General features: G+C 39.3%; 1 protein-coding gene across 2 annotated transcripts; it reads left to right on the forward strand.

Moving 5' to 3' along the window:
• The first annotated feature begins 17 nt into the window (after positions 1-17).
• Positions 18-24,959, forward strand: BEND6 (BEN domain containing 6). 2 transcript variants are annotated; one of them, XM_036380890.2, is made up of 10 exons: positions 18-136; positions 2,262-2,419; positions 13,544-13,772; positions 13,874-14,019; positions 14,504-14,602; positions 14,961-15,138; positions 16,548-16,765; positions 18,102-18,294; positions 20,105-20,243; positions 22,844-24,959. In XM_036380890.2, exons 3-10 carry the CDS (start codon positions 13,577-13,579, stop codon positions 23,109-23,111), a joined length of 1,437 nt encoding a protein of 478 aa, XP_036236783.1. In that variant the 5' UTR covers positions 18-136; positions 2,262-2,419; positions 13,544-13,576; the 3' UTR covers positions 23,112-24,959. The 2 variants fall into 2 exon arrangements, with proteins under 2 accessions (XP_036236783.1, XP_036236784.1); XM_036380891.2 differs by lacking the exon at positions 14,504-14,602.
• Positions 24,960-25,801: the final 842 nt, after the last annotated feature.

The following is a 25,801-nucleotide window of genomic DNA, read 5'->3' on the forward strand; positions in this document are numbered from 1 at the left end:
AAGGAAGAAGAAGAAGGTGCCGCCGGCGTCGGGAGGGAGGAAGGAGCACGGAGCGGTGCATCCCGCCGCCGAGGAGGCTCGGCCGGTGACATCACCGCTGGAGCTGCTGAGAGAGTCGGAAAATGGCTGCTGCGAGGTACTGGGGGACCACCGTGGGAAAAGAGGGGCTGCGACCCAGGGGCGCGGGGTGTCGGCAGCGGCGAGGACCCGCTCAGGTCCGTGGGCGAATCGGGTCTGTGGCGTACCCTGTACCCGAAGCGTCGGTCGAAGGCGGTTTCCTGGCGGGGGAAGGGATTGGGAAATGATAACGGGACCCATCCTGACAAGGTGACCAGGGCCCCGACCAGGTGCGGGGCTGCCCCGTGTCCCCGATGGCGGCGTTTAGCGGCAGCCGGCTGCGGACGGGACGGGGCAGAGTGCCCTGCGCTGCCCGGCCGTGCCCAGCGCGAAAGGCGCCGGGGCTGAGCACAGCAGCACCTGCGGGGACCCTCGCCCTGCAGGAAACTGCAACGCGCTGCAGCCAATGTCAGCCCCGTGCCCTTCCCTCGCCGCCGGGCCGCAGCTGGTGGTGCAGCATCAAAATCCTGCCATGTGCAGGTCGCTAACGCAGATGGTAACAAGAGTTCACCTACGCCGCTCTTTCTACCTCTGTAGTTGTTACTGTGGTAGTCCAGACTTTCAGAGGCTGTTTCAGAGGTGTTTTGAAATCCAGTCCCTCACAGCCACGCAGAAAAAAAATCACTAGCTGAAAATATAGCCAGGTACCATTTTGCATTTACTCATGTTACTGGGGGGAAAGGTTCATTTAAGGCAAAACTCATGTGCTTTTCCTGCATCTTTGATGTGAGCACATAAATCTGTAGAGCATTTCCAAAACTTCATAGAAATAATTAAAATCTGTGTAAATATTGGAGAAACATTGAAATGTTACTGCTTTATATGACAGACATGAAGCTGCAGAAAAGCATACGTGTAAATTTAGATTAAACTAAAAAATATGCAAGCTGGAAAGACAGAGAGGGAAATGTATCTGTGGTAGCTTAAATAAGAACTGGAAAAATAATCTCTAGATTAGTAAAATTAATTTATCACTGGGCTAATAACATTGTAACACTTTACTGTACCCTTAAGGTTAATAACATTGTAACGCTTTATTGTACCCTTAAAGTGAAGGAAATCTGTTATCATCCAAAGATACGATGCTCATGATACCAGGGGAGGGGGGTGTAAGTAAAAAAAGAAAAAAAAAATTGTGTTTTAGGTCTGTAATAATTTATTCCAGGTATTTCATATCATTTCATTCTGTACACCAAGAGTAAGCCAAAATAGTCTGTCCTATTACTTTGTAAAATGGAAAGTTACTACATTGCAGCCATGGATTTGAGGCTTTCCCTCACTGCCTGGAAAATGCCAAACGCTGTAAGGTTGTGTTGCATCACGTGGTGCAATATTGAAATCTTTCCTAATACCGCAGTACACTGCAGTAGAATGGTTTTAATGCAGATTACCTGGAGATTATTCAAACAGTCCACATTACCTCACTGAAACACGAAGGAAATTGGTGTGATCCTCCTGGCATCGTGTTGCAGTGCCACGCTGCAGGATATTGCAGGAGCTGGAAACTTTTTGACACCTTTAGCTCTGCACTGATTTATTGTTTCAGAGTGGGATGATAGAGCAAAAGTAGCACGGCAGTGACTGCACAGTAAATCACAGAGAACGGAGGGGGAGCAGTTCTTTTCACATTGTTCTCAGGTAACAGTGTGTAGAAATCATCTGAAAGACAAATCTCTAGTGAAAGCTTTTTAGTTTAAGGTTTATAGCTTTTCCCTTCTAAGAGTTAGAGCTCACTGGTTTCTCGAGAATAATATTTTTCCAAAAGGATATAATACATTTCATGACAGCTGCTTAATTTTTTTTTTCAAATGTGAAAAAGAGTACAATTTAGTGTGAGAAATGCTGACATGCATGATTTTTCAGAGAGCTGCTGCTCCAGGCTTTTGAGTCAACTATCTCACATGTACACCAAATAGCTGCTCTGGCTTTCATTATATTCATATTCTGTGTTTGTTAAATACTGCAGGGTATGGTAGAATGGTTAAAATATTACTTCCACAGTGAATAATTTAATTGCTGAAGTTACTACACATGAAAAAAATAAGCAAATTATATGTGGGTAGATTTTTTTCCCCAAATAGTAATAAAGAGAATTGAAGATAAGTTTTATATGTATCACACTTTTAATCTAAGATTCTTTACAGAATGTTTTTTAGGGGACTTTTCCTAAATCTTAAGGATGATAAACAGAGAAGACAAAAGAAATGAAGAGAGAAGGTTAAAACAAAAACTCTCATCTGAGATTTGACCTCAGAAGGGAAATCCTGGAGGTGAAGCCATTGCAGAGAAGAAGTAAAAGAAGGTAACAAAGCCTTGAGACTAACTGTGATCACGGGGAGTGGAATGGGAGCGGACATCAGAAGCTGTTGAGAAGCAGAATTAAGTATTTTATAATCCAAGAAAGCAGTTATTGATTCTGCAATAAGCTAGGGGTCCTGCTGCCATTTCAGAGTACACATAATGTGAGTGCACTTTTGTAGAGTTGTGAGGTGGTGGGATGTAGGGTCCTGCAGATGCTTGTTCTGATGGGGACCACAGGCAAACAGAGCAGTGACAAAGTCACTGCCATAGGTGAAGCTTTTGGGAAGTGTGGGAAGCAGCCTTTCAGTTGAGCAATGCTGAGGGGAGGAGGTGGTGATAATTATTTGGTCAGAGGGATCAAAAAGGGAAGTTTTGCTTCAGAGAACCCACAGGGAAGAGGTGAGCAGCAAATATTTGGAAGTGGAAAGGCATAGGAGGATGTTTCTGTGGTTACAGTTACTCTTGAATGCAGTTTACCTATTTTTCCAAGTTGGTGAGGCAGGGAAACAACATGGAAATTGTGTTGAACTTCTGCAGTTTAATGTAAGAGTTGAACAGAGAACGTGCTGTAGCAGCAGTAGCAGCCCTCCTGGAGAGAGAAAAGGCAGTGTTGACCTCAAATATTCTTTCAGCTGGTCTCTCATGATAACCTGTTCTGACTTAGCAATCTTGCCCAGCAAGGCTAAAGAAGGAGATCCTTTTTTCCCTTACCCTTGTCCTGCTTGCAGAATTATAGTACAGTCTGGACCAATGCATATTCCTTGATAATTTAGATGATGTTCAGCCACACCTTTTAAAAAAAACCAAAAATTCTAGCTGAGTGCCATAGGTTAGGCTGACAGACAAAAAAAATTGCAAAAAGAAAACATGATTGTTGTCATTATATTGCAAGGGTTCCATATTGCTAGAGTTTTATACCTCCTTGATGTTTTCTTGCAGGCAGCTCCTCTAGGCACTGACTCTTCCTTCTCCTCACAGTAGCAAACTGACTCCAGTTCCCTCAACTACCCAATCCACTCTTTTATAACACTCTTTTTATTGGCTACAGCTGTGGCCTGTTAACATCAGGCCTGCTCCTAATCTTTAGTAATTGGTTCAGCTGCAACTCTTTAGGGGATAAGATTACATTCTACACCACCTTCATTTACCATACTGTATCCTCCTACACACGATGGCATTTTGAGTGGAGAAGCCATGTCATCAGATGTCTGCTGGCCTCCCCCAGTGTGAGCCATGGGATTCAAGGGCACTCCACAGCTCTGTGAAGGCACCTCTGCTCCTGCAGACTGAGGCATTGTAGACCTCATTTTGCAGCTGCAAAACTCCCTGTGTCAGTGAGCTGAGGGGAAAAAGGTCACGTGCTGGATCTGGTGACGTGGACATAAGAATACGAGACGATGCATGAAATGATTTCAGAAGAGTAGCTGAGTGAGTGAAAGGGTAAGATCATCTCTTTTCACTGGTATGTAGGTATGCTTTAAGGGCTGTGTTCGTATTGATTAATTATAATTGAAATATTCTGTCTAAATGACTACTTAACTGGTAAGAAGGGTTCTCTAATCATCTAATACTTTCTAACAAAATATTTGGGTTTTACCTCTTCAAACAAGAACCAAAGTAAACACACCAAAGAAGCAAGTAAATAAAATACAGGAGACATAGTATCTGAGTGTTATCAACTTCTCTCAATGAAATAGTTGACTTTCCCCCTCAATATCCTACTCACAGATTACATAATGCCATCAGTGCTACACTAGCAGCTTAAATATACCATACGAAATGTTGTGAGAGTTTCTGGTAGATGATTAAACCTTATAAAACACTTTCTTAGTTGAAAGAATGACATTTGCTGGCTTGATATAGGCAACCCATTTAAAAGAAATCTGTTATGTGAAATGATATGTTCTAAATTCAGCAGGGTTATTACAAATCTTCTTTCTGCAAAACTTGCTAAATTGTTTACTCCATACAGTGCTTCATGTGGTTAAAAGGCATGCTAACATTAGTTAATTCTCACAAAATCTTTGAAATTAGGTAAACATGTATTGTTATTTCAGAGTCATTGAAAAGAAAAGGTGAACTATAAATTTAAAGGTTGTATGATTTACCCAAGACCAAACTCTGTGATTCCAGTGATGCGGACTAAACTCCTCTGTGGTTGGAATATTTTGCCATCTGCAGGTGTCCTAGGTGGCCATGTAAAACCAAATTCTTGTCAGCTTATATAGGTAGAGGTAATTATCCCTATTTTGTGGGTTTGTCAGCTCAAACAACTTGCATATTTAAATTTCCTCTGTTTATTAGACTGAATGTAAATCACATGGAGAATGAGCCATACAGTTGTGCACTCATGGCTTATAGTGTTGCTGGAAAAATGCTAGCAGAAATCCTGTAGGCATAAATTGACTTTGTAGACAGAGAGGCTGTTCTTGAGCCTAGATGGAAATATACTGCTGAAGCTCCTATGGCACTTTTTTTTATTACAGTAGCAGTGTGCCCCTTTGTCCTTGGTTGAAATTTGCTCTGTATTCATTTTTGGCAGTGTTTAGAGTAGCAGTTGTCAATCTGTATGTGGCCTTACATCCTAGAGGGAATTGCACTTCATTAGTATTTTAACTATATAATTGAAAGTTGTTTAAGGATTGTTTCAGACTGATATACAACACTGGTCATTATACTTGTATATTACTTCATAAAGTTAGGTTGAACTACATACAGTAAAAAGACATTTAATTTTACAGAAAGGGAAAAAATAGCTCTAGAAAATTTTGAAGTTTTTACCCTTGCAGGGAAGATGCATTGCTGTCAATTCTCTGAAGTGTGTGCAGAATTACTCTAAGTTTAAGTAATATTCCCTGGAGTAAGAGGACAATATATATGTCTCTTTTTCTAGTTCATGACCTTTAATAGTAATGCAGATTTTTTTTTTCTCCTCCCACCTACCAAAATGCTGCAAAACCAGAGCAGCTGGGGAAGAGATTTGGAGTAAAAGAGCAAGCACTTTGAGTAGTAATCAGGCATGACTTCTCTCCTATGATCACTCACCTATGACAGCCAGCAAAGACATAGAAGTAGAGATAGCAAAGATGCTGCTAAGTTATTAAATACTGGCCAAAAATTGAGCCTGAAATTTTCTAGCTGCTATTTCACTTTTTCCTTTTAAGAGTTGAAGGGAGAATGTCACCAACAGTAACACTTCAGGGTAGAATGAAAGATATAGTTTCTACTGCCTTATAAAGAGAGTAAGGTGCATCCTCTTATAAACTCTTATTTCAGCTTATCAGAGGGTTTGCTTGAGTAAGTCCAATTTGAAAGTATGTCTAATATTTTTTCAGCCTTTTAGGAAATGTTTGACTGCTTGGGCTCTTGCATGGAGCAAATGCACAATTATTGCACCTCAGCAGAGATTTGCATGTGATCTAACTTTCTCTAATGATCTCATAAACATCTTTTAGACAAGATAAGTCATGCATCACTGTGCTTTAATGTTTATAATTTGGGAGCTGTTAAAATAGGTTTCATTGGATTACCCAAGCCAGATCATAATGAGCATGGCCAAGTGTTTGACTTTACAGAGCCATGTTGACTGTTCTTTCTTCCAGGCTACTTATTGCTTCTAAGTGTTTAGATATTAACCTGCATGGAAAGACCTTTCTTGGGCTTATTCAAACTCCTGTAGCATAGGTATTTCATCCAGTTCAATAAATAGAGATTTATTTCTTGGTCTGTATATTAATACATTTTGTTCTGCATGGCATTTGCAAACAAGCAAATTGAAATGAGTCTTAGTTCTCCATCTGTCAACTGTGAAATAGCTATTAAATAAAGATATTAATCTGTCATGTAGAATTAAGATAGCTTCCTGCATCTTACTTGGCATCTTGCTACTTTAATGTGAATCTTTCACTGAGTGTGGGATTAAAATACAGATAAATAAATCTACATGGTTTATAGGCATATGAGATATGTAGGCTCCTATTTAAACTCAGGTAAATCATTGAGGCTCAGAGAACAATGCATTTCCCTGAATTTGTGTTTGGTGCCATTTGAGGTGTCTGGAGTGAGTAACCACCATTGTAAGACCAGAAGAGGGTCCAAGCCCTGTGGGAAGTCTGTTCCCATCAGAAGAGGCAGCTGGAGGCCTGGCACAATAACTTATGGTACCTAAGATTGCACCATGCATTTGTTTTTAGGCCACTGAATTGAACCCTACATTCAATTTTTTCAACCCTACAGCAGTTGAAAAAAGCTGAATTGCTCTCCAGGAAGCTTTAACTGTGTTCAGTAGGGGCTTCACACTTATGCCTGTTGGAGCTGAGACATCTCTGGAAGGATGACAATTGTGATAAAAAACCTGTGGGAGATTTGTACTTCTGGAGTAGCAGCTGAAGGCCAAGCCAATACCAGTGGTGCTGGACACCTGCTTAGAAAGCCAAATTGCCCTGCAATCACTGCAAACCCAAAAAAATCACTGCATCTCCAGTGATTACAGCAATAACTTAAGACACCTGGTGCACTAGTGACACCTAAATGTAAGCATCTTAATCTAGAACTGAATCCTGTACTGAAAACCCAGTAATGTTTCTAGCTTCTCTTGAAATCATTGAAATGAATGCCATGTTTCACTGATAGCTGAATAAATGACTGGTTAGAACAAAAATTTAATACTTCCAGACATACTAAATATACCTGCTTAAAAATTCATTATTCAGCCTTTCCTATCACTTAATTTAACAAATAAAATTAATAGTTTGATGCAAAAATCAGAGCTTTTCCAATAGATTTCTTCAAGCTTTTGATTTAAGCCACAGTCCTACAAAGGACTTTGGCAAATTGAGCTATTAACATTATTTTACAGAACTCCTAGGTTGCTAAAATGTGGGAGGAGGGCACTATTGTGAAAAATAAGAATGGCTTCATGAATTCCTTGGGTCACTCAGCAGATTTTAGAATGTGGTTACAAGGTTTGCACCAAGTTCTCTGTGTAATCCTGTGAGTTATAAATGCTGCTGAGCTTTGAAGTCAAGAAGGCCATCTGGGTAAATAAGGCCAGAGCTGCTGCTTTGCCATGAATAGCATCACTTCTCAGAAAAGTATCTCAGGTTTTTTTCACAGAGAGTCACACCAGGATAGGGATCTGCAGTGAGAAAGTGACCTCTTGAATATCAGGAATAAAATCATAGAGCTTTATCCTTCCTGTGGAAGACAAGTGGGATCATTTCTGTGCACTTAGAGTCTTAAGAGTTGCAGTAGTGTTCTGATAGATGCTCCCCCAGATTCCCTGCTGAATTTGGAACACAGTGATACTGATGATTCTGGAAAATCTGTGCTCTATATTTCTCAGCTGAGAGCAGCAGATTTGTGCTTTTGAATCATCTTTTCCCAGAAATGACTAAGATATTACACTGTAAATCTTTTGAGCAATAACACACTTTTGTATTCTGACAGCACCTAATTCCACTGAATTCGTTATTAAATGTTACACTGGTTTCAGGTAAAAAAGATTAGAACCTACAACAAGGCATATAACTTATTTAAATATGGTCATGCTTTCCAATCATACACTTGCTATTGGGAACTTTGAGACTTCAGTGCAGCCCAAGTTTTTAATCAACATTGTATTTAATATTCTGACAACTTCAATGTAAAATGTGACAGTCTAAATAACACAACCCAAATGTGTCACTACCACTTATCATGCTAAATTGGCAATAAATAGGTTTTTATGAGGTAGATTTATTTTAAGACCAGTTAAGTTTGGGTTTTGGTTTGGCTTTTTTCTGAAGGAAAATTGGGATAATTGAAGGCTGAACTCAGGGTAAATAATATAAAATGTTAGTACATAGTAAAATGTTAGCTTTATTATGTATTTATTATATATTGCTTTAAGGCTAGATATTTGGCCTAAAATAAATCCCCTTGCATTCCACCTGGGCCTCAGAAATCAGATGGGTTAGGTGCAGCTGGGCTTAGCTTCTGATTAGAATTGATTCAGCATTACCAGCTTGGTTGAGTTCAGTAAGAAATTATATGATCACAGACTTGCAAATAGTGCAGTTTATCAGTTCAATACTATAGATCTGAGCTCAATAAAAACTTTCACAGCCCAGATTCACAAAAAATACAGTTTCCTGAAATTATAGGAAAGCAGGTTCAGGATTGCTGGTGATAGGATTGCACTAAATACAGTGTATCACTACAGCAGGTGATAGTAACAGAGCTCTATTACTGATATATGGATAGAAATATAAAAATATTCCCAGGTCTTTACAATGCACTGAAAGCACAAAGCTCACCTAGAGGCATCCCTTCAGGGGAGGAGGACAGTCCATAAACCAATCCCAAGTAAGCAGAGGTGTTTCCCCCTCTCTCCTGTTTTCTTTCCTTGCCTCAAACTCCCCCTTCCTTTATGTCATAGGTGGGGTTTTGAGCATTATGATCATACATGTAAGGTGTGTTTTCATTTCTCTTCATTTGCATTCTTAGGCTGTAAAAGTTAATATGCAAAAAGGGCTTAATGAATGTCTTGGTTATTTTCAGTCAGAATTTATAGTTGACACAAAAGGTAGAATAAACACTTTGGTCCTCCTCCACCTGCTGAGGTGGCAGTAAAAGCTGTCTGACCTTCACTAGAAAGTCTTTGAGTGCATCTTTGTCTCCTTAAAGGATCACATTTATAACAAGGCTGCTTATGCAGAGTGGCTGGTAGAGAGGTGCAGGTTTTCTCTGGGGCTTCTCTAAGTCTTCCACTTCACCCAGGCACCGTTCAGTCCTTACACCTTGCTCAAGCCAGGTTTAAGAAAGGCAGGGGCACATCTTATGTTTTTCTCAACCAGTCTCATCAGTTCTTCACTAACTTAAGGCAACTCTGTAGCAAGCCTGAGCATTTACCATAGTTATGAATCTGTGGTACATGGTTCCTCAATTTGCTGAAACCAGTGTCAAAGCCCTGTTTTAAGCCAACAGAATCAGATTCATCAAGTGGGTACACAGTCTCATGTTGTAAACTTGTAACACTTTGCACTGTTTACTGAAAGAAAAGAGAAATAATGATCTCAGCATGCCATCTGCCAGTTGTCTGGCTGAACAGAACAGACTGTGTCAGACAAAGGGTGAGACATGTCTTTAAGTGACCTTTGTGGATTTTTGGTGGCTTTGGGGTTTCTTGTGCGGGTTTGGTTTGATTTTGTTTTGGCTTTTTGTGTTGCTTAGTAACAATATCATGATTACAAATTAATAGCATTTGTGCAGTATGTGAGGTGTTAACATGTTTGTAAAAATTAAGAGTCCAATTAATGTTTCCTCTGCAGAAGTTTAAAATTATATGGCTCCTTCCTTTTTCTTTTTTCCCTTCTACAAATGACCTAGAATAGTGAAAAATCGTAAATTTGGATTTCAGTATTACTCAAATCAGTAGTGTTTTCAAATGGAGCATGTAGCAGAATTAAATAACTTGTAAAGCATAAGTGGCTTTCAAAGGTCATATAATGTCTTTGTGGTTAGTAGCTGCACACAGGGTAATGCCTGTGAATGATAATGTTTCCTCCAAATGAACCACTGAACAAAGCATTCAGTGTCAGAAATCTTACTTGATGACTTGCAGAACTATGTTAGAAAGATTTAGAACAGAGAAGCAGATACATTTTAATAGATTTCTTATGCCATCCTTTCAGCTCTCTATAACTTCTGCTGGTCTACTGGAATCTATCCTACTACTCAAAATCTGTTCAAAACCATAAAAAGGTAATACAAGATGGGTTGGACCAGGCCAGCTTCTATAAGGAGACACACCAACTTTATAGTCACTGAGTAGTTGGTGGAGAGAAATAGGCTCTCCCAGACAGTAAGTCATCTGCTGTCTTTTAGACACGTGTCATAGGGTGAGAGGTGAGATGAATCACCTCCTTTCTGCAGTGACTGAGCCAAATGTGGCTAGACAACCTCTCCCTTTTAAGGTAGTAAAATTTTGGTAACATTAATCCCAGTTCCCAACTTATTTTGTTTGTTTTCTGATGATACATTATAATTTGCCTTTGATTTGTTTCGGCAAATAAGATTTTAGAGGGAAGCATCTCCAGCAGTCCTTGGACAAGGTTCACGTTGACTCCTGTGGGAGGTCAGAGTGAGAAAACACTGTGGGACTTCTCTTCCAGAAAGTTAAATGTTTTACTATTCCTGTCCCTTATTAGTGACATTTTGTTCTACCTTTCCATTCCCTTTAATCACTGCTAGAGGTGATGCCAGCAGACAGTTAGGTGTTATCCCCTGGGCCCATGGATTGTCACAATAAATTCTGTGAAAAGACATTGTTTGATTAATGTCTATTGCAGGAGCTGAAGCCATTGCTCCATAACATAAAAATACTTGCAACCAGCTACTACACTCTGTTCCAATGTAACGATTCACATTTGGCTATGTAATGATTTCATCATTTTACCCATAACACAGGGAGTTGGGTTATTGTTCAGTAGAGCTGCAGCAGAGAAAAGGGGGCCTGGCCAGTTGCTCTTGCTGCCCTCAACTGCTTTCGTGCCTTGGTCCCTTTATAAACAACAGGATATTCCTTCTCTCAGCATGCTGAGAGAATGTGGCAGCTGTAAAGGCCCTTAGTGAAATTGGTTAGCTGTTAGAACACACTCTGACCGCAGGCAAGAATCTTGTCAGCTCAGAAGAATTTTATATATAATATAGATAAATTGCTGAGCTCCATGTCCTGCCATGACCATGGTAAAAATTGTGCTTAGCTTAAAAAGGCCAGATGTATTTTCATGCATCCAGGTCCCTGGTGTAAAGACTGTGTGAGATATTTTGTTGTCCATGTGCTTCACAGTGGCATCAGGCTGCTTTCATGGATTCTGAACATCCAGAAATCCACATCTGCATTGGATTCCTTAAGCTGTTTAAAAATGTAGGCAGGTCTGATACCTTCCAAAAGCTGTTGGATTTGGTACTGATGTGCACAGCATTGGCACAGTGTGTATGTGACTAGCTGTGGTGCTGTGGGGAATCACCACTTGCCCTGCATGCTGTGAAGAGCCTGTGTATCCATGTACCTCTGGAAACCCTGGGCTGGCTTACTAACCCTGTACAAGTTCTGACCACAAGAATGTCCCATGGTTCAGAGAATATTTGTCTTAATACAAAATGAAGAGACAAAAGACAAACTGTTAGAGGACTGCAGGGAAACATTAAAAAAATATAGAAGCCAATCAATCAGTTGTTAGACTTAGCACACTGGCAGCTCTAACTCTGCTGCAATTCTGTGGCTCTTTTGTGGGCTTTTAGGAGGGTAAAGAATAGCTCACAACTGCCAAGGCCAAGGGGGGAAATATCAAAGTACTTCATTTGAGAATCAAAGAACTGAGTGGTGGAGATTGCTGTGCTGGGTTGGTCAGAGGCAGAAGAGGCAGAAGTAACATCTTTGAGCCAGATGAGAAATGTTAAGCTGAGTGAAGTATATATTCAAAAGCATTTTGAGAAAGGAGGAAGAATACTGATGCCCAACTGATTGCATACTCCACCTGTTTCAAATCTGGTATTTTGTTGTTCAGACAAACACACAGTTCCAGTTTGGACCTTACCTGTCCATAGCGAGGTCAGTGCTGGAACTTTTGTTCCTTTGGATTCTGTTTTGTCTATATGTTAATTCACTTAATGATCCCTGACTGTGGTATGAGGATCCATCTAGCAGGGATCAGTGGCAGAATGAGGTCTCTAATGAGTCATGCTGGGCAGAGATATTCAGGCTGCTTCCTCTTCCAGAATTTGCATGGGATGGATGTTTTCTGATCTTTAAAGAAAAATAATGTCAATTCTTGCAAACACAGTCTTCTTTCTCCAGTGAGGCAATACTTAACAATCCTACTACTATCACACTAAGCATATTCTGCATAGAAGTTTGGTTTAATACTCCTTTTAATGATGATTTCTTATTATACTGTTTGCCCCATTGTATCAGTAAATATGTTGATGAGACTGCAGCTGTCTTTTGCAAATTAACAAGTTCACCCCTGTATGGAAAGCCAGCTCTGTTGAGGCATAGAACACGTAATTCTCCTTTTCTAGCTCTGAGTTACCTTTTTGACAGCCTCTTCATGAGGCACTAAATTTGCTTCTGACTGATTGAGGCCAAGTCAATCACAAATCACATTGTCACATCTAGGAATTCATGAGTTTTCAGCTCTGTGAAAGTATTTCACCTTTATGAATTGACCATATGTTTGCTGGAAAGAAGGTTCAGGTTTGAAAATCAGATTTTTTTTCAGATTTTAAAGTAGAAAATATCTTCTCTGAGTATAATGGTAGAACTTAAAAGAAGTGGTTACATTTCCAGTAGAATTTATACTTTAATGAAAGTTATCATCCTAATTGGGAAAATAAAGCTCAAAGTACAACTTGTTTCATTCTCCTGGTAGAGAAATCCAGTGCTTTAAAAAACCCAGAACAGCACATTGCTTTAAAAGCATTGTTTTATGAGGCAAATGATTTAACTGTATATTTGGGGTTGGGTTTTCCTTGTTGCTGTTATTCCTCATGAAGCAGTCCAGCTCTCTTCCAGTCCTTAGCCTGTCACTTCTTTTGTGCATCAAGTTTTCCACTGCCAGGATGTGTCATACCTCACCCACTCAGTTGTCCTGGGTAGTTCTGGGTTGGTTCTCTGTGGCTGCAATTGTCTTCCTGACCATGAAATGATAACCATGCATTCCACTTAAAAGCATGAATAGCTAGTGCTTTCCTCCATTCTAGGGAAAGGTTCTATCACACCTGTATCTTTTAGTCAGAAGCTGAACTAAAAATTTTATTGAGACAAATGTTGTAACAGTAGAGATCCCAGCCAGATTGAACATAGAAGTAATATGGGAGCCAGGACTCTGTGAGTGAAAGCTGTTTTCTCTGCATAGTTTTGGAGGAAAATGTCTGACATACAGGTGTTAAACAGACCATCTCCCATCTTTCAGGTGGGATACAACTCACTGCTTGGCTAGTTTTCACTTCCTTAGGGTATTTGTAGGAAATATTACCAATATCCAGCAAAAGGAGGGTTATTTGGGGCTTTTCATAGGGTTCTTGTAACATCCCTGTGGCATGCTACAGTAACTACTGTTTTTCCTATGTTGTCCTTCAGGAAGTGTCTGTGTGACAAGAAAGCCATTTAACAATGAAAAAATTCACACTGTTTGATTTTGTAAATGATAATTCACTGCAAATTGGAGAGACTTCATGGATCCAGGACCTTCCCTGTGATGACAATGAACTAGAAAGGCTTCTGAAACCTAATGAGCACGTACTTGTAAACTGGCCTGTGGGAGAAAGAAAGACAGAAAAGCACCTGGTGAAAGTTGTGTACATGAGTGGTGAGTGCAGCTCCAGAACATTTGTCTGATAGGAAACCTGCTCTTAAGGTATAGTTGCCTCATTGTCTGTGCTTTGGCCTTCTTCCTTTCCATCACTTCAGATGACCCCCAAGAGCTGGTGGAAATGATGCAAAAGATATTACGAGCAGATGAAATTACAAAAATACAAGTCCTTGGAAAAGGCAAGAGGAAGAGGATAGAAATGATATTCTCAGAAAGTGAGGACAGTGACCTGGATAAAGAAAAGGTGAGTTTGTGTCTTTATGTGCCTTATATTGTTAGGTCCATAAAGGAATGAAATAGACTGTAACTATTGATTCTTCATCATATAACGCACAAAGGATGGTAAAGGTAGGAATACAGGCAGCCTTCACGTGGTACCTCAGCACAATTACCTGTCAGAGTAATTACTTAGGCCAATGGATTTTGTCCTTTTCTGTGTCAAGAGATGAGTGCTATTCAAGGCTTTGATGCTCTGTAAGACAGAAATCTGACTACTGCTTAAAAAAGGGAAGGGAGCAGGTTTTCTGAGGTGTGCCTTGTGCTGAGATCTGCAGTGACAAAATATAGGCAAGGAAAATATAAAAGTTAACAAAGTTACAGATATATTTTTTAAAACTACTAACCAAGAATGTCAAGTGCACAGTGAATAAAAACTTATGGTATATTATGAAATACTGTTATGAAAGGCTCTATAGGAATGCAAAGGCACTGTTATGCACTTTTTACAGGGGAAGATGATGAAACATATAAAAAGAAAGAAATCATTGCAGGCATCTGCTCCTGCCAACATCCTGAGTCAACTTGAAACATCTTTAATTAACAAACAGGTAAACATCCATTTTCAGCAATGTATCAAGCAAAAGCAGTCTGAAAGGTATTTTTGAGGGAGGCATAGGATTTTTGCTATAGTGAAGTTAACAGTTCTGAAAGATGCTGCTTTGGAAAACTGGTGAATAGAGAACAGAGACAAAGGTACCTAACAGTTACATATTAAACTGACATTTCATTTTAAATTTCAACTAGAATACTAATAGCTATGTTTTGTAAAAGCTTTTATTAAAAATGCATTGAGTCTGTTTATACAAGAGAATTTTTTGATTTAGCCAGATATTTTAATGTTGGTTTTGATGCTTTGATTTTATGTTGTTGCTCTTGATATCACAGTTGTTTGGGGTTTTTTTTCAGAGAGAACCATATTCAGGAAGCAACTTTCTATATAGTGAAAGTAGCAGTGATGATGAAGAGCCTTTATTTCAACTCTCCAAGGTAGAACTATGTGCCAAAATTAAAAGTCTCAAGAGGAAGCTGACAGATACCATGAGAGAAAACTGCCGCCTAAGGCAGTCCCTGGTGATGCTTCAAGGTAAAGTTGGGAGTATTTTGATGAAGAGGAAAGCCTGAAGGTCAGGAAAATCTTGATTTATAAGAGGCCATTTGGATGGGAATTATGGATGCTCAAGCACCTGACATGATCAAGGCCTACCATTAGCATCACAGTCTGTGATACATGGCAGCATTTAATTCCAGCAGCACTTACTGACTTACACAGAGGCCATGCAATCATAGAGTTAGAAATGAAAAATGTGCCTAAATCCTGCCAGTTGTTCCCAGGAGAACCTTTCTGTATGCTGTGTAACCACTGGCTAAGCTCAAATACTTCAGTATTTGACCAGTCCAACTACCCTTATTAACTGGCAGTCTTTTTTGATCAATTGATATTTCATTTATTCTGAAATTAATGAATTTCTAACTACTTTGGTGATTCCTCATTACTGATAACCTGAGTTAGTTTCAGATGCACCAAATTAAAGATGAAAAATCTTGTTCCTCTGTAAATGAACCCTTCATCTCTTAGTGATCATCTCTGAAGTGCCTCTGGCTTGTCCCTGTCCCCTACTCTAAGGTAGCCAAAACTGAATCCAAAATTTCAAACCACTAGTGAATGAATAAGGTTTAAAGAGGATTTATTCCCTCCTGTGCCAGCTACACCATACCATCCCTAGACAATGTGGTGGTATCTGTTTATTGTCAGATGATTTTGCAACTGTTTATCATTTTCATTTCCCACCTGATTGCATTTCATCTTGGTTTGAATCATTCATCTCCACCTTTTTAAATATTATTTTTAAACATTTTCTTTGTGTCTGACAACTTTTCTCACACATAAATTTGCCTTGCATCCTGAGCAATTATCTTAGTCTTTTACAGTACTTTATTTAATTTAGTGATTCTGTATCTTGCTTAATGTTATCTCTTGCTTCCTTTTTGCTTTGCATTGATTCTTCTTAATGGATGCAATAAAAGCTTATATTTGAAAATATTACTTTGAGAAAAGGTTATTTGAAACATATTCTCTAGAGTTGAAAAAAAAAAAAAGAAAAAGCTTCTGAAGTCTGTGTAACTTTTTTGAAGGTAAAAAAGAAAAAAACAAACATCACTTAGCCTATATTCAATAGCTTTATGGACTTGTGGAGATTCTGAGATTGTGCAAAGAAAAAAGAGAAATAGTCTGTTTTGTGCCAGGATGGGTATAAACTAATAATTCCTCTTAGCCTTGCACTGAACTGATCTATTCTAGAAACTGAGCCCAGATCTTCATGGGTGGGGACAGCAGAATGGTAGGAAAGCATTTGAGAGAGGAGGAAAGAAGTATATTGAGATGTCTTTTGCATTATGTGACAGGAATCTAATTGCAAAAATGTCCCTGCTTATGTAATTGGAGTCTGAAAGCCTCCATTACTATTTTACCCCTCACTTTTCATGTGATTTCAGTGTTGCCACAGGCAGTCACTCACTTTGAGGAACTGGTAGGGATGGCTGAAGCGCTGCTCAAAGGGGGAGTGACATCATCCACGTCCAGCCTGCATCCACATGCTGTTTGGAAGGCATCTCACAATCCATTAGCAGATTCCTATGCAGCTATGCATAGTAACTCCAGCTCACCAATAACTCTGAATGTGGAAGATGAGGAGCAACAGACTGAAAAACAGGTCCGTTAAAAGGCAATTTCAGGCATGAAACTTGATACAGTATAAAGTTTACTGCTATAGCATAATATAGAAAATAATTATCTGTAAAATAATTTATCATCATTGCATTGATAACAAAACTTATGAGCTCCTTCTGTGCAGAATGCTCTTTCCATGAGAAGCATTAGCTCTTATTCAGCGTCCTGTACACTTTGAAATTCACTTTAATTTCAGTGACCTTGCATATCTGTAGCTAAGAGCAGAATGTGGATACATGAAGAAAATGCCAACATCCAGGGATAACTTCCAGCCTAATTGTTTGGATGCCAAAGGGGAATAATAGAATTTCCAAGATAATCTGAAATGAATAACAGCAGTCTGTTCAAACTGTTAATTTGTAATTGGCAGCTGCTGTGCTTCTTCTCCTGTTCCAGACACTGGCTAGCAGTTAAGTAGAAATACATGTATGCAGAGATACTGAGTAAGGAAGTTCCTTTATTCTCTGCAATTATAACAGAACATGATTGAGAAATCTAAGGCACAGAGGCTGTACATGAAAAAAATGAAGGCACAACCAAAAGAATAATTAGCATTCACAATTTAAAGAATAATTAGCATTCACAATTTAAAGAATAATTAGCATTCACAATTTACATAAACATGCATTGGGTCATGCTAATACATGCAAATCATTCCTGTGTGTTGTCATGGAGTGCTAAAATCCAAAGAAGTCCGTTAAGAATTATTGTGGTGTGTTTTGACTGCATATTGGAAACCACAAAATTTGACCTAACATCTTCAAAGAAATAAAAAGACCTAATTTTCTGAGCAGCCTGCCTTACTTCATAGAGGTAGCTCAAAATTGCCTATTAGGAGAGTTCAAACTCTTTGGCTGTACCACTGCTGCGTGCAGAAGCCACTCTCAAAGCCCAGGACCAGATGTCACAGTTCTTGGGGTATGTCTGCTCACAGGCAGGAATATTTGCTTGGGCACAGTGCCATGCTACCAAGGCAGTACAGAAACCATGCCAGAACTGGACCAGAGCCAGCCTGCACGAGGAGCAAGCAGAAGGATTTTGCTGTGTCTGAACGTGTCCTGTCTCCACTAGTGAGTAATGAGGATGGTGAAGGGTTTGCATGGGGTCCTTGGTCTGCCCCACACTTCCTCCTGGAAAATAATCAAGCTGTGTGTATAGTCCCAAATGCTGAGCAGTTATCTCAAGCACACTGTTTGTAGAGATTGCTTTTGAAATTGTGGTTTAGAAATAGAAAATGAAAAATATATTTCAGTGATAATAGTGTATAATATTTCTAGAGAACTGCAGTAATTATGCCTATGACCAATTTTGTTTTCCAGTTCAAGATCGAAAAGTGGCAGATTGCACTTTGTAACAAGAGCAAACCTCAGAAATTTATAAATGACTTGATGCAAGCACTTTATACACATGAATACATGGCTACACACAGCCTGACAGGTGCAAAGTCCTCCTCTTCAAAGGATAAAGCAGCAAAACCAGCTATGAATCAGAATGAAGTTCAGGAAATCATAGGTGATGACTTGTTAACCTTCCTCAATGTGTCTCTGACTTGACAGGGGGCTTTGGAGGGAGGGGCTGTCGTGCTTAGCAGCTGCTCTGCTCAGGTGATGAGCTGCTTCCTCTTTCCTTCTTCAGCTACATGCTTTTTTAAACCATCTGTTAAAAATACTGCCACTGAAATGCTATGTAGTAGTATTTCTATTGTGTGAATTCTGGGGGTTTTATTCAGGTGACTGCTCAGGAACAGTGATACTGTAAATTGTTTTAGCCCTTGCAGGGTTAACCTGCAACAGTCAAACTTGGAGCACGATGATAACAGATAAGGGAAGGCAAAAAGAGGACACACTTGGATGAAATTTTAAATTATGTCTGCTGTGTTCTGAAGTTCAGTGAATGTTATGAATTCTGACATTTTAAATAGAGCTAGAGGCAAAATGAGACTGTATAGAAGACAGAAATAGTGGTCAGAGAAGCAAACAAAATTTGATTTATGCTGAGGTTTACAGCAGAAAATATTTGGTGAATAGGACAGAAAATAATTTCAGATGTAAGTATTAGCTTTAAAGAAAACAGAATTTTGTGAGCATATGAAGCCAAATTTTAATTGGATTCACGCCTATAACTAAATACTAGAGCAATATAGCCTTAATTACTGTACTATAATTCCTCCCCCATTTTCATTCCCTTGGACTTTGCAGTTCTCTTGGTTCCCTTCTCAGTTTAGCTCCAGTTCCTGTGCCTTAGTACAGTTTTGTTGAAGTTAGCCAGCAGTTTAAAAAGTTATCAGTTGCAAAAACCCTTTTTTAAAGAACCTTGTTAGAAAAAAAAGGCCCAAAGTCAAGAGAGATAAAAGGAAAGAGTGTACCAGTGTAGGATGGTAAAAATATATTTAGAGGCAGTAAGATGAGACAGTTTTGGAATAACATTTAAGAAAAATGAAAAATATTTAATAAGATGAGAAAAATGGTTGGACTCAATCATAATGGTTTTATTCAGCCTTAATGATTCTAAATCCTACTAGGGCCTAGGCAAAACTGAAAAGGGAATCAGAGAATGGAATACAGCATGTTGTGGAGAATTCAGTGACAAAGCTTATAAAGAAATCAAAGAACTTTGCTAAGGTAGAAGAGAATACTCTGAAATTTAAACAGAAAAGTTAAGTCAACATTATACAAGAGAAAAAGAAAAATGAGAAGGAAGCTTGGGAGTTCTAGGACTGTAGAAAATGAGTTAGTGAATCAGATTATTTAAAGAAGATGGAAATTGTGGGACTTCAAAATAAAATTAAATTAAAGGGCAGGGAAATCAAGGGGAGGGAAGATGAAGGAAAAGAAGGGAGCAAGAATCACATTCCTCATGTTGAGTCCTGTTATTATTGCATTCAAAAAATGTAGCCAGGCAAAACAGGAGGGAAATTTTTAGAAAAAGTGACATCACCTGCAAATGAAAACTAATGAGAAAAAAAAAAGTAAGATTCAGAGTCACAAGGACTGATGAGGATGGGAAAAGGACTCTAATCAAGGACAGAACAGAAGGACAAATGATTAGCAAGCACAAATCACTCACTAAAGAAGCCCTTGTGGCCCTGGAGTTCTTTTTCAGTCTGCCAAGAGCAGGCAGCAATATGGAAGGCACAAAGGAAAAAAGGAGGTGTGTAAAATCTATGAAGGAGTTTGTAAAGATTGTGAAGTAACTGGAGTGGAAGCTGAAGTGGCTGGGACTTTAAAAGATGCAAGAAATATATTTTATATCACACATTTCTTGTTTCTCTTATTTGGAGCATCCATATATATAAAACTATCTTATCTTCTTTATTTTGCAGGAATCACAAAACAGTTGTTTCCAAACACAGATGATGCTTTAATTAGGCGAATGATGGGACAAAAACTGAACAATTGCACCAAGAAGCCAATTTTAAGCAAAGACCTTAACTCAGGTGCTTTTCAGAAACATAGTTTTTGGTAAGTAACATTAAAAAAATGCCTTCACTGTGTAATTCTGCATATTACTTCATGGTAATTAAATCTAAAAGCAGTCTTAAAATTCAAATAACAATACATATTTACCTACTTGGTATGTGCACTACCAAGCCAGTAAATAGTTCCATAACCTTGTACAAAAAGTACATAATACAGAAGTAGTCCAGCTTAACATTACTGCACAAAAATAGTTATTGGTGCCAGACAAAGCAGCACAAGACTATTAAATTACAGGTAGAGAAAACAGAGCTTTTCTCATGTAGTTGCTTTGCTGAATATGTCTATTTTAGATTTGACATTATTTACATTTCTTATTATTCTCTGGCTCACCATGGACAAGTCAATTCCATTTTCATGTCACCTGTTGTACCCCAATTAACCCACAAGTGAATATAGGGAAAATCACACCTCTTTGGTGCGTTTTTATAAGAGTACTGTAGGCGAGCTAAGCTGGCAATCCTTTACTGCCAAAAGAGTCTAAATTATTGGGTCAGAGGAATTATCAAATAACATCTTACCTATTAGGGGCATTTTTGCCTTGTGAGTGAAAGTGATACAAAATTACCAAACTCATGGCTACGGTCGGTGAAGTCAGCTATTGGCACAGTACTGTTTCCACATACACCAAATGCACATACCACAGAAGGCTGGAGCTGGTACCTACCTCTGTAGGCTGGCTGGTCCAGCCCCTGCTGCTGCAAGCAGGGTCACCCAGCCCAGCTTGCTCAGAGCCATGCCCAGTTTGGTTGGGCATCTGCAAAGGTGGAGACTCCCCCACCTCTCCAGGCACCCTGCGCCCCTGCTCCGCCACCCTCACGGTGTTGGCTGATGTTCCCACAGGACCTCCCGTGCTTCCATTTCTGCCTCTGGTCCTGCTGATGTTCCCACAGGACCTCCCGTGCTTCCATTTCTGCCTCTGGTCCTGCTGATGTTCCCACAGGACCTCCTGTGCTTCCATTTCTGCCCATTGCCTCTGGTTCTGCCACTGGGCCCCTCTGAGATGAGCTTCCATCTTCTTTACACTCTCCCATCAGACAGTAGTGCACACAGTTAAGATCAGCTTGAGCCTTCTTGAGCCTAAACAGGCTCAGCTGCCACAGGCTCTCCTCAAGAACCCGATAAGAAATGAGCAAGGAACAGGACAAGATATTAAATAGGATGAAAAGGAAAAGAGATTTGTCCTTACTTAGACTTTCTATACTGAGGTAACATTTTTCTTCTTCTGGTTCATTTATCTCCTGCATGTTTTTAAAATCCAAATTTGCAACTGTAAGACACTTCATAAGAAAAAAAACTAACAAAACAAAAAACCCCCAACAACAATAAAAACAACTAAGAAGCACCCCAAGATATTTGTCTGTGTTATAAGTGTTTGAAAAGTAGTAGTGCTTTGCTTCTAAAATTTGTTACTAAGCCACCTGGTAGTACTCCATGGATCACCAGTGGTCTGTGAATTATTATTTGAGAATACTTACAGAATATCTGTTAGGAAAATCCACATACACAGGTTTTTCCATCTGGAAACAATAAATAAATGCACCAGCCTGGCAAAAATAAAGTTTACTATGTTAATGCTTTTCTCCTGTGTATTTGTAATATACGGTATGCAATGATTCACTGCAGTGTTTTTCCTTGTCCTTGACACAGATAGGAGAAATAACAGCACAAAACCACAGATTTTGTCTTCTTTGAAAGTATTAAAATCTTAAATATTTTAAATCCTCATCAGGTGGATCCATACATTTTGCTAATTCCAGACTCTTCTACTGTACACAGTATTCCTGAAGCCTTGATAGGAAGACCTTGACTATACTAAAACAATTCTGGGTTGTTATTTAATATTGCCTATGGACCTTCCAACTTAAACCCAATCTTTTAAAAATGCCCTTTCAATATTTTTAAAATGCCTTTATGTCTGTTATTGATCAGTGCTTATGTAAAATCCAGTCCAACATCCATTGTGACCAATTCAGATATTGCCTGAATAGTCTTTTGAACTGATGCATTCATAATGAATTTTTTTTTACATCTGTTAAGCATTCCCTCACTGTCAAAGCAGTTAAGCACCATCTAAGTAATCAAGATAATTTGGTGATTCCATTAACTCAGATGACACACATTCTCTGTAAGAAAATTAAGACAATTTAGAAGTACTCATAATGTCACTGCTACTCCTTCAATCTACCTTCCAGCAATGAAGTGCAGAGAGGGGTAGAGAAAATTCTGTTGAGCGGGACCTTTAGTAACCATTTATTCAAACAAGTTACTAACTTTAAAAACTGGTGTTGTTGCAGCTTTTATTTCCTCCTTGCTGCTATTTCTTCCTTACTCACCTCCTCCACCTTTCCCCAGAGTAGAATTATGATCCAAGAGAAAAAAATATGGAAACATATCCAACGAGACAGACAAATTTCCATCTCAGATGCATGAAACTGAGGTGAAACAAGGAAAAGGGCAATGTGACAGTGAAGAAAACTATTTAACTAGCTAATAAACAATCTCTGCAGCTTGGAAGCTAAGAACAGTTCTAATTGCACATTTAATGTTAATATCTCAAACTTAGTTATAAATTGTCCCAACAGTGGTTCAACAGCTGCTCCTCAGGGCATCATCTCTTCGGCTGTTCCTCCTTGTACACAAGACCAGCAGGATGATGATTCACCAGCTGCTAATGCACAACTTCAGCAAAGTCACAGCTGCCTGACTCCTCCACCTCCCACCCCAGAAGGTCAGCAGGAGTGTCCCAAACCCACTTCTTCTAAGGTGGAGTCTCAACTCGCCAGCAGCTCACCAGCGCCCTCTCCCAACCAGGGTTGTGGACAGAATCTCAGGAATTCAGACAAGGAATAACAGGTGATTCATTCCAGCTCATGTGCTCAACAGAGATTAAGCAGCAGTATAAAATAAAAAAAGAAATAATATCTAAATTGAAGTAGATATATGGTAGCGTCCAACAGTGGACAGAGATAGAAGCCTGAGAACTTTTTTCTCAAACAAATGAAAATCCCATAGATTAGAAAAAAATTGAAGGCATATTAATATATTTGAATTTAAGATGTTATAAGATAGATGCATGTTATGCAGTAATTAAAACTTGTACTGAAGAATACAAGTAGAGTCCCCTTAGTTAGAAAAAAATATTATTTAAAGTACTACCAAAAGAATATATATGAGGAACCATAATTCCCCTTGCTTTCACCTTGACAGCTGAGGGAAAACTGCTTAACTGATCAAAGAAAGTTATTGTATAATAATGCAAAAAAGATATAGTGATATGGAGAGAAAATAGAATGATCTCCTAGTGAAACGAAGACTATGGCCAGCACAGGAGTAGAAAGCACAGGGCCACATGAGCAGAGAGGACGAAGTGAAATAGCCATTTAGGGCTGCTACTAACTTGGAAAACAAAATAACTTTCTTAGGCCAATGAAACTACAACTCTCAAGATAGCCATAGGAAAGAAGCAGTTATTTTTTAACCTTGTAAAGTAGGAAAGGCAATGGAAGAAGCCATGTTCCTTTGTAGCTCTGGGAAGAGTCCTCCAGGAGAGCCTGTTTAGTTATGGAAGCCATTCTCTCACAGGGATTCTGCTGCTGGTACTCTGCTGGTTTGGCAGCCCTTACTCCCTTCTTCTTCCCTGACCATCAGGTCCATAGGATAAGGGTGCCTGGTCCCTTCAGTGGGGAAATAGAGGACACTTCAGCAGAAGCTTCTACTCACTGTGTTTGGTATGCTACCCCTTGCTTAGAGAAAAGGTGGGCAGGCAGAATATTCCTCATGGGACAAGGACCAGGAAAATCCCAGTATCTGGGCAGTTCCCCTTGGGATCTGACACCACTTCTTCCAGGAAGCAGCTGGCAGTCACACAAACCTTATAACAGCCTTAGGAGGAGTGGAAAGGCTCCCCAGGGCAGTGGTCACAGCACCAAACCTGGCAGAGTTCAAGAAGTGTTTGGACAATGCTTTTGGGCACATGGTGACTCTTGGGGTGTCCTGCACAGGGCCAGGAGCTGGACTCTATGATCCTGATGGGTCCCTTCCAACTCAGCATATTCTGTGGTTTTATGATTTTTTTTCCTTGCTGACTGATTTCAGGTCTCCGGTGTGCTGACAGGGGAAGGAGAGACCACTTGGGACTATAGCTTTCCTGTTTAAGTGTCCTTCCCAGAACTGAGAGTACTATTAGCTAAATCTATTTCAAACATGGCAAACAAGCAACTAACTAATCAGATTGGAAAAATGAAATTACATTATATTGAAGAAATCTAGCTTGATTTGAGGAGGATTTCAGGACATGTGAGTTACAGAAATAAATAAGAAATAATATGAGGGTGAACACTAAAAAAAAAATCTGAAGAGAGGGTTAATCAGCCAAATACTGCTGAAGGGAAGTGCAAAGCACTAATAGAATGCACTGTAGAGAAGACTTGTTTGTGGGCTGGGGTACAAATTAAGTGATTTGCTATCCTTTTTTCATCTCTCACCTAACAATTCCTTGTAGATAGAATCAGGATGAAAGCAGGTATGAAATACGTTAGTTCTATCTCATGCTATTAACTACCATCTATAAAATGTAACAGAAGGATGTTTGCTATTATGTAAATTTTGTATATGTAATTGTATGTACAGCATATATAATAATGTATATAATTAATAATATTTTTGAAGCAACTTTTTATCAAATAAAATGAAACATTACTTTGTGCTGTTTTATTGTCCTCACTGTCTAATGGGCCTTTCCTTACATCACCTCTGTGGTACACTCTAACATACAAGGTTGGGGTTTTTCTCTTGCTCTTCTTTTAGGGTTTTTTCTTTCTCTTTAATAGCTGTTCTGAAGCCAGCTTCTGTAAAGCTCATCATTTTACCTGGGGAAGGAGTTGGCCCACCTTACAAGGGCACTCTAACCTAAAAGCTGTCACAGCTGATGTGGCACAGCTGCAGCTGCCCTGCCCTTTGGGAGGTGTTGAAGCCCCTGGGCAGGTAGGTGGAGCTGAAGGTGAGCAGCTGCTCTCCCTGTGGCTGGTGCAGCTCTGCAGGTCCCACTGCACTTTGTGCTTTTCTATTCTGCTGCCTTGGTGAGTTGTCAAAGGAAAACCAGTGGGGCTGGCAGCTCACCACAAAAAGTGTAGGAGCAGTTTCATGGTAGGGTGGAGGACCTGCTCCCAGGCATGGGAACAATAAATGGAAGGAGCTATTTTAACGTTTTAACAAAGGATAAAAAGTGAGCAACCTGCAAAAAGACCATTCCTTCCCCTTACTAAAGTATAGAAACAATGTTAACCCACTGGATGAAAGGAGAAAAATAGCTGTTACACAACTATACCATTAACAAAAGGGCCATATCTCTCACAGTATGACCAGAAAGGTAGAAAATAAAACTCCTTTTTTTCAAAATTACCCTGACAAACTCAGAGAATACAAAGTTGAAGACTAGCTAATCACATATTAGAAACTTCAGAAGGAATAGAAAGGGACATCAGATCAGCATAATGCTGCTTCTCCCAAAATTCACATTAAAATAAAAATTCATTTGCTAT

This window comes from Molothrus ater, chromosome 3 (assembly GCF_012460135.2).
Source record: "Molothrus ater isolate BHLD 08-10-18 breed brown headed cowbird chromosome 3, BPBGC_Mater_1.1, whole genome shotgun sequence".
NCBI lineage: Eukaryota > Metazoa > Chordata > Aves > Passeriformes > Icteridae > Molothrus > Molothrus ater.

Bases quoted from the DNA above. Each gene is read 5' to 3' on its own strand.
- BEND6 (XM_036380890.2), top strand. From the start codon at position 13,577: ATGAAAAAATTCACACTGTTTGATTTTGTAAATGATAATTCACTGCAA. The intron at 15,139-16,547 runs GTAAAGTTGGGA...ATGTGATTTCAG, and splicing joins GTCCCTGGTGATGCTTCAAG to TGTTGCCACAGGCAGTCACT. The intron at 20,244-22,843 runs GTAAGTAACATT...TTGTCCCAACAG, and splicing joins TTTCAGAAACATAGTTTTTG to TGGTTCAACAGCTGCTCCTC.